Source organism: Agelaius tricolor, unplaced genomic scaffold, assembly GCF_023055355.1.
Source record: "Agelaius tricolor isolate 1412-34295 unplaced genomic scaffold, bAgeTri1.0.p SCAF_43, whole genome shotgun sequence".
Classification (NCBI taxonomy): Eukaryota; Metazoa; Chordata; class Aves; order Passeriformes; family Icteridae; genus Agelaius; species Agelaius tricolor.
In genome coordinates, this window is record NW_027269303.1 from 2563106 (window position 1) to 2576009 (window position 12904).

General features: G+C 52.1%; 2 protein-coding genes across 2 annotated transcripts in view; one reads left to right on the forward strand and one right to left on the reverse strand.

Annotated features, from left to right (window-relative positions):
• Positions 1–12904, reverse strand: part of LOC139604076 (uncharacterized) — a 1261625-nt gene that overhangs the window by 1047075 nt on the left and 201646 nt on the right.
• Positions 1596–2528, forward strand: LOC139604051 (olfactory receptor 14A16-like). Its single transcript, XM_071455038.1, has one exon. The coding sequence runs from the start codon at positions 1596–1598 to the stop codon at positions 2526–2528; it is 933 nt and encodes a 310-aa protein (XP_071311139.1).

Genomic DNA, 12904 nt, shown 5'->3' on the forward strand with positions numbered 1-12904 from the left:
GCCCCCAGGGCCATTGCTGAGCAAGGCTCCCCAGGGACTCCTTGCAGCAGATCCTTGAGGCCACTGGGATGTGGGCTAGGGGGGGATGCTGAGGGCAGCACAAGGGGCTGACAGTGCCCAGCCTGGCTGGGGCTGTGCCAGGAGGCCCCAGGGCCTCAGCACAAGGTGTCTCCTCCCAGCCCTTGGTGGCACAGACCCTGCTGTGGCCCAGGGCACCAAGACTTGGCTTCTCTTTGTCCCCACCTGTCATCATTGCCTGCAGTTCTCTGCTCTGCCTGGGGCCTGGGGACACTTGCTCAGTTGTGTCTCTCAGTGGGACCCATTAAAAGTCCAAGAAATTTTGGAGTTGGATTCTGCCTTGGGAGTTCTGGAGAGGTTTCTTCAGCTGCCTCTCAGGGAATGATGTCCAGGGCCTGAGCACAAAGGCCCAGAGGCTGATTAAAGTCCTTGTGCTGTGTCTGTGCTGCTGAGCTGGGCTGGGCTCCTGGCACAGAGGCAGCTCCTGGTCACCAAGAAGAGCTTCAAAAGCACATTTCTCTGGATGAGCAGCTCTTGTGCCAGCCCAGCAGGGCTGGGGCACTGCCTGCAGCCAGCCCGGGTACAGCCCAGAGGCACAGAGAGCTTCAATCAGTCAAAATAATGGGAAGGGGCTGGGAAGGGGCTGAGAAGTGCCTGGGGCACAATCACTGCCAGCTCTTGGCACAGGAACCTCTGGCTGCAGGGCAGTGCAGCTGCAGCTCCTGGAGCCATCTCCTCAAGCTGGAACATCCCAATGCCTGCAGAGCCTGTGAGTACATTCCCTGCTTGTTTCTTGTGCAGGGCAGCCAGGGGTGCCCAGGGCTGTCCTGCAGAGCAGGGTCCTGCAGCCCAGGGCGCTGTGCTGGGGCAGGGACTCTGCTGCCTGCCAGGGACAGCTCTCAGCCAGCCCTGGCAGCTGCTCCCAGCACTGGGGGACAAGATCTGGGTGGCAGGAGGCAGCTGGTGAGGCTTGGGAGTGTTCTCCTTGTGTGGGGAGGATGCTGCATTGCTCAGGACTGCTCCCAGCATCCATTTAACTGCAGAATTTAGATTATACAGGGAGCATAGCAAGGCAGGGGCTGCATAAAAAGGGAAATCCTGCTTTTCATTCTACTGCTCTGTGTTGCCTGGATGGGAAATTGTACATAGATATTCATCCCTCAGGTAAGGCTGAGGAAAGAAAATAAATTATCTGAGATCTGCATAAACCATGCAGTGAAAGAAATCAGCCTTTTGAGGCAGCATCAGTGTCGCTTTTCCAACCTCCTCAGGGTTGCCCTGACGTTGCCATCAGAGCCTGTGGAGCCAGAGCTGCCCCTGGGCAGTGCCTGAGCTGGGAGGGCTCTGCAGGGCAGAGCTGAGCCCCCAGGGCTGGGCTGGGCTCTGGCAGCACTGGCAGGGCCCAGCCCTGGGCACAGGGAAGCAGCTGCTGGCAGGGACAGCTCCAGGCAGCAGAGCCCTGGGCAGGCAGTGGGGGGAAAGTGCCCCCAGGCTGTGCTGGGATATTTCAAGTCCTCTCCAAACCCAACTATTCCATGATTACTTTTCTTACAGATCCCCATGCTAAGGCACAGCAAATGTCCAACAGCAGCTGCATCAGGCACTTCCTGCTGCTGGCATTGGCAGACACGCGGCAGCTGCAGCTCCTGCACTTCTGCCTCTTGCTGGGCATCTCCCTGGCTGCCCTCCTGGGCAACGGCCTCATCATCAGCGCCGTAGCCTGCGGCCACCACCTGCACACGCCCATGTTCTTCTTCCTGCTCAACCTGGCCCTTGCTGACCTGGGCTCCATCTGCACCACTGTCCCCAAAGCCATGCACAATTCTCTCTGGGATACCAGGGACATCTCCTACACTGGATGTGCTGCCCAAGTATTTTTATTCGCTTTTTTCATCTCAGCAGAGTATTTCCTCCTGACCATCATGTGCTACGACCGCTACGTGTCCATCTGCAAAGCCCTGCACTACGGGACCCTCCTGGGCAGCAGAGCTTGTGCCCACATGGCAGCAGCTGCCTGGGCCAGTGCCTTTCTCAATGCTCTCATGCACACAGCCAATACATTTTCCCTGCCCCTGTGCCATGGCAATGCCCTGGGCCAGTTCTTCTGTGAAATCCCACACATCCTCAAGCTCTCCTGTGCCAAATCCCACTCCAGGGAACTGGGGCTTATTCTATTTTCCATCTCTTTACAGTTTGGGTGTTTTGTGTTCATTGTTTTCTCCTATGTGCAGATCTTCAGGGCTGTGCTGAGGATCCCCTCTGAGCAGGGACGGCACAAAGCCTTTTCCACCTGCCTCCCTCACCTGGCCGTGGTCTCCCTGTTCCTCAGCACTGGCATATTTGCTCACCTGAAGCCCCCCTCCATGTCCTCCCCATCCCTGGATCTGGCCCTGTCAGTTCTGTACTCGGTGGTGCCTCCAGCCCTGAACCCCCTCATCTACAGCCTGAGGAACCAGGAGCTCAAGGCTGCAGTGTGGAGACTGATGACTGGATGCTTTCAGAAACATTAAACTGATGGCCAATTTCTGCAAATCACTTTTAATAAAAGACATCTTTCTTACTAATTGTTGCTTTGCTTGTGGTTTGTTCTTTTTTTCCCTTTGTATTACTTTTTTCATATTTTCCACAAATAAATGTCATTGTACCATTTCCCATTTTGTTTCTCTCCACCTTCCCTGTGGCCACAGACTGTGTCAATGAGGGTCTGCACTCTCGGTGGCTTTAAAGGAACTAAAGGATCTCCTAGCAGAGTTTTCTGCAGAGATGCCCTTGTGTTGCCTTCTCTGGAGCTGCAGCAGCAATGTCTGTGTGCAGAGCTCGGGCAGATCAGTGCTGGCACAGCAGCCCTGCTCCTGCTGGCCACACCATTCCTGATCCAGGCCAGGAGCCATTGGCCTTCTTGCCCACCTGGGCACACTGCTGCCTCATGTCCAGCCTGCTGTCCATCAGTCCCTGCAGGTCCCTTTCTGCCTGGCTGCTCTGCAGCCACTCTGTCCCCAGCCTGTAGCACTGGGGCCAAATATCAGGGTCTTGCCCTTGGATTTGTTAAACCTCACCTTGTTGGATTCATCCTCTGGATCCAGCCTATCAAGGTCCCTGTGCAGACCACTCCTATGTTCCCTCAGATCAAAACTCACATCCAGCTTGGTGACATTTTCAAAAATGCCCTTGGTTTCAAGGGGCCCCTCAGTGTCACAATGGCCTCTTGGTTACACCAGGCCCTGCACTGTCACACTGGTCTCCTTGGTTCCATGGGGCCTCAAAATGTGACAATGGACTCCTTGGTTCCATGGGGCTTCACAGTGTCACAATGTTCTCGCTGGTGCTGCAGTTCCACAGTGGCCCCTTGGTTCCTTGGAGGCCCAGAGAGTCACAATGGCCCCATGGCCACACGAGGTCCCACACTGTCACCATGGTCTCTGTGGTTCCACAAGTCCCCTCAGTGTCACAATGGACTCCTTGTTTCCACAAGGCCACAGAGTGTCACAGCGTTCTTCCAGATCCCTTGAGGCCCCATCATGTGACAGTGGCCCCTTGGTTACACAGGATCCTGCAGTGTCACAATGTCCCCTTGGCGCCATGAGGCCCCGCAGTGTCAGAACGGCCCCTTGGTTCCACTGGGCCCTGCAGTCTCCCAATGGTCTCCTTGGTTTTGCAGTGTCAAAATGGTGAAACCCCTTGGTTACACGAGGCCCTGCAGTGTCACAATGGCCTCTGTGGTTCCACAAGGACCCAGAGTGTCACGGGGCACTGCCTGGGTTCATTTGGCACCACAGCACCACAATGGAGCCCTGGTTCTGTGGGGCTGCACGGTGTCACCCTGGTCCTCTTAGCTCCACAAGGCCCTGCAGTGTCACAATGGCCCCAGAGTGTCCCAATCATCAGAGAATGACAGAATCAAATAGGCTGGAAAAGACCTTTGGGATCATCAAGTCCAACCAATGCCCTAATACTGCCTTGTCACCCAGACCATGCCACTGAGTGCCACTGCAGAGGGACAGTGACTCTGCCACCTCCCCCCCGGCCAGCCCATTCCAGTTCCCACTCACCCTTTCTGTGAAGAACTCCTTCCTATTGTCCAGCCTGAGCCTCCCCTGGTGCAGCTTAAGGCTGGGTCTTCTTGTCCTGCCCTCCAGCAGATCCACACTCACACCCAGCTTGGTGCCATCTGCAATTTGTGAATGCTGGACTCGATCCCCTCACCCAGACCATCAGTGAAGATATTAAACAGGACTGGGCCCAGCACAGATCCCTGGGGACAGCACCAGTGCCTGGACACCAGCTGGGTGCAGCACCATCCCCACCACTCTCTGGGCCCAGCCTCCAGCCAGCTCTTAAATCTCCCAGCCAGGAGGGAACCTGCCCAAGCCGTGGGCTGCAGCTTTTCCAGGGAATGCTGTCAGAGACAGAGTCAAAGGCTCTGCTGGAGTCCAGGCACACAACATCCACAGCCTTTCCCACATCCACAGGTGGGTCACCTGGGCATAAAAGGAGACCAGGTTGGTCAGGCAGGACCTGCCACCCCTAAATCCACGCTGGCTGGCTCTGATCCCTGGGCCATCCTGTGGGTGTCCTGTGATGGCACTCAAGGTGATCTATTCCATAACCTTGCCGGGCACCCAGGTCAGGCTGACAGGCCTGGAGTTCCCCAGCTCCTCCTTCCAGCCCTTCCTGGGGATGGGCTCACACTGGCACCTCCAGTGCTCTGGGCCCTCCCTGCTGAGCCAGGACTGATGGTAAATGATGGAGAGCAGCTTGGGGAGCTCATCCACAGCTCCCTCATCCCCCTGGGATGGATCCCATCTGATCCCATACACCTGTGAGCATCTGAGTGGCTCAGCAGGTCCCCAGCTGCTTCCTCCTGGATTCCAGGGGCTGTTCTGCTCCCTGTGCTCATCTACCAGCTCAGGAGAACACTTGTCCTGAGGGAAACCTGTCCTAATACTGAAAATTGAGGGAAACAAGTGTAAAGTAGCTTAGCCTTTTCCTTATCTTTAGGTACTGTATTCCCCACTGCACTCAAAAAAGAGTAGAGGTTATCATTTGATATTAATTTATTTATAGAAATATTTTCTATTGTTTTTCACAGAAGCCGCCAGGTGAAGTTCTAATTGAGCTTTCACATCTCAACTTTTCTTTCTGCATAACCTAACAACATCCTTAAACACTTCCTAAGTTGCCTGACCTTCTGTCAAAAGTTCATGCATCCTTTTCTTTCCCGAGTTCCCACAAAAGCTCCATGTGGAGCAAGGCCAGTCCTTTTCCTCACCAGCTCATCTTTTGCCACACTGGGACAGGCTGCTCTTCCCCCTTAAGATTACTTTGTTGAAATGTGTCCATCCTTCCTGGACCCCTTTGTTTTAAAGGGCTCTTTCTCTTTAAAAAAGTCAGTACCTGATTCGGTACTCCCCAAATCTGCATCCTAAACAGGCCAAAGTCTGCCCTTCCTAATTCCAGTGCAGAAGTTCTGTTGCTACCCCTCCTTCTTTCACAGAACATTGAAAACTTGATTATTTCATGGTCACTGTGCCCCAGGCAGCCTCTGAGCCCCACATCTGCCCCCAGCCCTTCTCTGTCTGTGAACAGCAGCAGACAGAGCTTTCCCTGGGAGTGGGAGTGTTACCAAAAATTCGGTAAAATGAAAACTCCTTAACCCCAGTGTAGCATTAAGAAGCAGCATTCTTTATGCTGCTGGATGCACAGGGGAGAGCTCCTCCCAAAGCCCTGCAGGCTGAGTACAGGAAAGTTTCTGTTTATATTCTGTATTTTGCACACATATTCATTGATTGTCCTGGACTTAAAATGCATATGATAATCATTTCCCCAAAATCATTAACATATTTCCCCTCCCCTATACCCATGCGTTCTTCTGTCCTGGGGGTCTCTCTGGTGGTCCCTGGTGGTCGTGGACCCCAATGTTCCAGTGGGCCTGGCTGAGCTGGCAGGACACTGAGGCTGCTGAACTTCCAGTTCCCGTTCTCACACAATGGGCACTGTGTGGTTTCCATAGGCCTGGGGATGTGGAGAACAAGCTCCAGGTGTGAGCTCACCTGGTGTAGGCAATTGATCATCTGGTAACATGAGGTCACAGAGTGGGATATGACATCACAGAGTGGGTTATGTGAGGTCATTGATCAACTATGGCATCATAGACTATCTCTGTGACATCACAGAGCCAGCTGTGTGACCTTAGAGAATGGGCTGTGACATCCCAGAGGGGCTGTGTGACATCCCAGAGGGGCTGTGTGCCATCCCAGCAGGGCTGTGTCAGGTCACTGGGTTGGTCACTCTGCCCCAGCTCCCCCTCACAGTTTCTCCCAACAAGTCCAATGCTGTCCATGCCCAGCGGGGTCCCTGTCCCCTGGGATCCCCCCGGCCCACCTGGAGCCACAGCCTCCACCAAAGGATGTTCCACAGGATCCAGCCCAGAGCCTGACATGGGGACAAGGGGCCAGGGCTGTGTGAGCAGGACATCAAGGACGGGGATTATCCAGGTCACTGTGGCCTGGGTTGGGTTGCCCAGGGCAGGAAAGATGTCTGGCAGCTGGAGCACAGTCTGGGAAGGGCCTCCAAGGTGGGGCTGGAGCCCTTGGGCTGTGAGCAGAGGCTGAGGGAGCTGGGCTTGTCCAGCCCAGAGCAGGGAAGGCTGAGGGGCTCCTCATCCCAGCCTGGCAGTGCCAGCGAGGAGGGGATGGAGAACACAGAGCCAGGCTCTTCACCGGGGGCCTGGTGGGAGACAAAAGCCACTGGGTGGAAGGGGAAAGAGGGCAGATCAGCCAGGACAGGAGGAGATGAAAGGAGTCAGGCTGCTTTCAGCATTTCCTCAGCACCAAAAGCAGCCTGACCTCCCTTCTCCATCCACCACTGACAGCTTTGCAAATCCCTGTGCCGTGGAATTGTTGTAGCTGCTTTGTCCCCACTCCAGGATGAGCATCCTGATACAAGAACTTAATTGTGTTTATATCTATTACAGGACCACGTTTGTCTAAAATTAATTGTAGGATGTAAATCACTTGTGGGTGGTGGACTCCTCATATGCTGCTGGGACATTGTGCATAGCTCAGGGAACAGTATGATTGTTATTAAACTGTGTCTTCTTCAACTATGGTTTCTGTGCCTCTGAGTCTCACCAGTTCCTGACCCCCAAAGGGCATAAACCTGATGAGTTGTGGTTCCCACTCCAGTGTTGGCACTTGCACCTCCCTCCATCCCCAGAGCAGAGCTCCCTTGTCCCAGAGAGTCCCTGGCAATGCAGGGATGAAGGAAACAGGACAGGCTGTGGGGATCAGGGGCAGGGCATGGCCAGGGATTTGGGGTGGTTGTGAGCCCAGGGCAGGAAGAAGAGCTCAAGAAGGAAGAGGCCTCCGGAGTAGGAAAATTCATCAGCAAACTCCAAGTGGCTGAGGATCCATGCCCATGAGAGCAGCAATGAACAGAAATGGGCACAGCTTTGTGGCTGTCCCAGCTCTGGGATGGGCCCTGGGCCTGGAGCAGGAGCAGCTCTGGAGGGCCCCAAGGCCGGGGCTCTTGTGCTGCCCTGGGCAGATGGGATGGCAGCAGGGGCTGCAGAGCTCTCAGCACCTCAGGCCGAGGGGAGCAGGGCAGCCAGGGAGCCTCCTTTGGCCTTGGCCAAGCACCTTCCCCCATGGCTGGGGCTGAGTCCTGTGGCAGCTGCAGCTGCTGCTGTGCCCTTGGCAGGGGCTGAGGCCGTGGGGCCAGTGCCCAGAGCAGCCTGGCCTGAGCAGAGCTGTGGGGCCAGAGCCGGCTGGGCTGGGCTGGGCTCAGAGAGGCCCTTGGTGCTGCCCAGAGCTCAGGGCAGCTGGCAGAGCTTGCAGGGAGCTGGGCTGGGCTCCGAGAGCCTGGCCCAGAAACCATCAGTGTCCATCTCAGCCTGGCTGAGCATGCAGGGGCAGGACTCAGGCCAGGCCTTGTGGGGCAGGGCCAGCACCTGCGCAAGGCATTTAATATCCAGCAGAGGAATGACTTTTGCATTCGATGGAGCTGTGCCTTCCCTTGGCTTTGTTGGCTGACAAGAAATGAACATCCCTCTGTGTCTCGGGCAGCTCCTTCTTCCAGGAAAGCCGGTGGGAGTTGGAGCCAAGGAGCTGAAAGTTGCAGGTGCAGCCTGGGCTGGAGGGAGCTCAGATTTGCACAAGGCTGCTCTGAGTGCCAGGGCTTGGATGGGGGAAATGGTGGGGTGGGGGTAGGGACAGAGTCTGATTGATTGTCAGCCATGAAGGGTCTTGATTTTCATCTCTACTCAAACTGCCTGAGGAGGTACCTGGAGTCAGTGTCAATTGGAGACTGCACATATCAATGTATTAACAGGGAAACAAAAAAAAACAGGACCTACAAAATCTTTTCTCGCTGTCTTTTTAAATATCATGTATTCAGTTTCAATACACTACTGAGATCTACTTAACCACAAAGGATTTGAGAATTAAAATCAAATGATTTCCAGAGGCTTGGCTTGTTCAGGTGTTCTGAATGTTCATGAGGCCTGGGCCACTGAATTCCTGCACTGAAGAGCTGAAGGCTGAACAAGCCTCTGGAGCAGGGAAATTCAGCAGCAGCCTCCAAGTTGCTGAGGATGTCAGCAGCCCCCAGTGAGGCCATCCCTGCCCAGAGACCGTGGGGGAATGGGCAGACAAGGAGAGCGTCCCTGGGGCTGGGGCAGCACAACTCAGAGGCACCAGCGGCTCCAGCTGGGCAATGGAGTGTGGAATGTGGCTGGGAAAGCCCTGCCTGGGCTGGGCCAAGCAGGACACACAAACCCTGACTCCCATCCCCCAAACAACTCTCTCAAGGAGACATTTAAAAGGAATTACAATTGTTTGTGTCCTCTGAGTTGGACTCCCTGGAGTAATACCAACAAAGATTCTCAGGAGCTGAAAAGAAGAAAACGGTCACTACTGGGAGCTTTAGAAAATCAGAGAAACTTTTGCAAATGGTTTATTATGACATTGTAGTGGTTTTAGTTTGTTAATTTAAGATTTTTCTAATATTGAGATTTCTTAATTGATGAGTGTAGTGAGTTTTCGTGTCGGTTAATTATTTATTTATTTATTTTATTGTGAGATAGGATTAATGGAAAGGTCAAGTAGGCCTAACATTTTAAAAGGGTATAAAGAAATTTTTATTAAAAGTAAATTTAAAAAGAAAAAAGTAGTAAGAATTATAATAAACCCTTTAGAACACTTTTTTTTCTTTATAACTTTTTCTTTTTACTGACAGTGTAAAGTAAACTTAAAATTTCTAGTTGGTTTACTATTTCAAGAGTAGTCTTTTTTTAGTTTACTTGGGGAGAGAAGTTTTTCTTGTTAAGGTTATGGATATTTTTTTACAAGAAGAAATTTTTTTTTTTTTTGGTTCTTAATTCCATCATGGATAACAGTTGTCTGGGGAACTTTGTTCTGGTGAAGTTGTTTTTATTGCTACAAGCTTTTTCACAGCTTGTAGATGGGCCATGTCAACTTATGGGGTATTGTTTTAAAGATGAGTTCTTTAAGGGTAAAAGTTTTTATTTTTTATTTTTAAAATTATTTTTATCTCTGGGAATAGAGATCTTCTCTTGGGGATACTGGATTACTTGGATTTTTTTCCCTTCTGTTTAAACTTTTGATGAAATTACAGTTATTTTAACATTTGTTTATTTTATTATGGAGGGGTTTTTTAATATTAATTGTAATTTTTTTAAAATGTTTTTTGTGTTATAAAGAAAAAGAGTTTTTTCATTATAGTTTACAAGAGAATTTTAGTTTTAAGATTAAGGTATTTTTTCTTCTTTTTTATTTGGGATTTAATTTCTCCTTTACTGACTTTGATGGTTTTATATATTTTTTATATGCTGGTATTTTGTTTTTTTCTTTTACTCAATGGAGCAATGAAGTATTGAAAGGATTAACACCTGACCTGCCAGTAACTTGTGGTGGAAGTTGTGGTTGGGTTGTGTTAGGATTGGTTTTATGGTTGGTTTTGGGTTTTTCTTTGTGTTTAATTTTAGTTGCAGGGTTATTTTGTACGGGTGGTAGGTTGTAGGGGTTTTTGGTTTGAGTTGTGTTGGGGAGAGGGGACTTGATGGTGAGATTTTAATAGCTGTGGCTGGCTTTGTTCTGGTTGGGGTTTTGTAGCCTCTTTTGTTTTCCTGTTTGGGAGTTGTTGGGGTTTGGTTTGGTCAGAATGGGGCCGATGGGGGGGGGCAGCCTGGAGAGGGGGGAAGGGGCTCAGCCCATGGCAGGGTTGCTTGGTTTGGTTTGGTTTGGTTTGGTTTGGTTTGGTTTGGTTTGGTTTGGTTTGGTTGAGATGGGGGCCAGGGCCATGGCCCGCTGCTTCTTTGTTGACTGGAAACGAAAGAGGAAGTTCCTGGGTTTTTTCATAATTAACATTTGTGTTTCACAGAGGCGTGTTCAGTATCTCAGTGGTTTAACAGATTGTCAGTGACACAAAAAGTTTTACATTACTTTTAAAAATTCTTGTCATGTATTACAACAGATATTCAATCAACAAAAAACACTTCTGAAAGCATTGACTTGGCCCATTCAACTTCACAAACTCTAAGCCTGTTCAATTTAAAGTTAATCAACATTTGCAGGAGCACAGAAACAGAAGAAGAAGATGCAGAAAGAGAAAAACTCAAAAAAGATACAGAGAAGCACACACACAGCCACCAACTCCTGGATTCCAGCACTGTTCAGATGGAAATTCCAAGAGGAGGTAGGGTCAAGATGTGTGCTTGCCTTGTGGTCAGCCTTCAATACCCCTTGGTCTCCCTGGGCCCTTGCCCCAGGTGGGGCTTGGGCTCATTTGGTCCCTCAGGAGCTGGGCTGGGGCTGCAGAGGTGGCGGTGGAGCATTGCCTGTGCTGTGCCAGGGACTGGCAGCCACTGCTGGGCTGGGATAGAGGCTCTGGGGGCATTGGGGTTCCAGGGCAGGGCAGGGCTGGGCTTCCAGGGCAGGGCAAGGCTGGACCTGCACCTTCCTCCCCCCACATATGAAATGTTTCCAGCCAACAATCTCCTCCAATTTGTCACAACAGGCAATATTCAAGGTGGAACCCAAATTCTGGCCATGGGCATCTGGACTAGAAGGACAGTTGTTTTCCATAGAAGAAAAGCACAGAGCCTCAGTGTTTGGAGAGCCTCACTAGACCAAGGCCAGCCAGACTTGTCAGGAATGGAAGATTTTGTCTGGGACCAGACTTTGGATATAGGGAATATTAGAGGTGGAACCCCAATCTCAGCCATGGGCACCTGGAGAAGCAGGACAGTTCTTTTCCATAGGAAGGAAATCGCAGAGCCTTCCCCACTGTTTTTTGAGACCGATGCAAAGTGACCCTTGTGAAACCACTGCAAGACAGACTTGTCCTGGCAATATCCCTATTGGAACAATCGCTGGATATAAGGAAATTTGGAGGTGAAATCCCAGTTCTGGCCACAGGTGCCTGGAGGAGGAGGACAGTTCTTTTCCATAGGAAGAAAAGCACGGAGCTGCAGTGCTTCAGCAGCAGATGAGATGAGACCCTCAACATGCCAGGGTCAGCTGGACCAGTCAGGAAGCCCCTTGGAGGCCAAACCAGCCAGATCTGTTCTGTGTCCCCTTGGTTTTGTGGGGCCCTACAGTGCCACAATCGTGCCTTGGATCCATGGGGCCCCGCCGTGCCATAATGGTGGCTTGATCCCATGGGGTCCAGCAGTGTCACGATGGACCCTTGTTTCCATGGGGTCCAGCAGTGTCACAATGGCCCCTGGGTTCCAGAAGACCCCACAGTGTCACAATGGTCCCAATGATTCCATGAGGCCTTGCAGTGTCACAATGGACCTTTGGACCCTGGGGGTTTGCAGTGTCACAATGGTCTCCTTTGGCTCCACAGTGTCACAATGGACCATTGATGACAGGAGGCCCCTCTGTGTCACCCTGGAGCTTTGGTTCCATGCAGCCCTGCAATGTCACAAAGGCCTCTTGGTTTCACCAGGCCCCAGAGATCACAATGGTCCCCTTGGTTCTTTGGGGACTCCATGGGTCACAATGGTCTCACTGGTTCCATGAGGCCTCACAGTGTCACAGTGCTTTGCTTATTCCCTTAGGCCTCATAGTGTCACAATGGCCTCCATGATTCAATAGTGCCCCACAGTATAACAATGGTCTCCTTGGTTCCAGGAGGCAGTGAATTGTCTTAATGATCTCTCCATGGTTCCATGAGGCCCAGCAATGTCACTGTGGTCTCTTTGATTCCATGACACCCCACAGCGTCACCATGGTCCCTTGGTCTCACAGGGCCCCACAGTGTCACAATGGTCCCTTGGTCTCACAGGGCCCCACAGTGTCACAATGGTCCCTTGGTTCCATGGGCCCTGTGCTGCTGCATTCCCCCCTCCCCTTCTCAGCCTGCCCTGCCAGCTGAGAAATGCTCCTTGGGGCTTGGCCTTGGCCAACAGGCCCTGGGCTCAGCTCCTCTGCAGCTCATCACAAACACTGTCTGCTCCAGGCACTGCTGCTGCCCAACCAGCTCCTGCTTTCTGGAGGAGCAGCCCTGGGAACTGGTTTTGTTCCCTCCGTGGCACAACATCCCTGTTCTCACACTGCCAAAGAAAGCTGTTGATGCCAAGTGCGGCCAGGATGAACCATTGCTGGCACTGAAGCCCCTCTCTTGGGGCCCTGCAAACAGCGCTCCAAAAGGAGCCCTTGGAGCTCTCCTGGGCCAGCGACTCCCTCTGAGTGGGGCCTCTCCCAGCTGGGAACTCTCCCGTTTGCTGCACTCGGGGATCCCCAACAACGACGGAGCCTGGGCCGATCCCCCCACTCCTCCAGGCTCAACCCTTTGCCTGCTGCGGAGATGCCAAAGGATCCTCAGGGAGCATTTCCTGCCCTCAGGGGAATTTCTCAGAGGT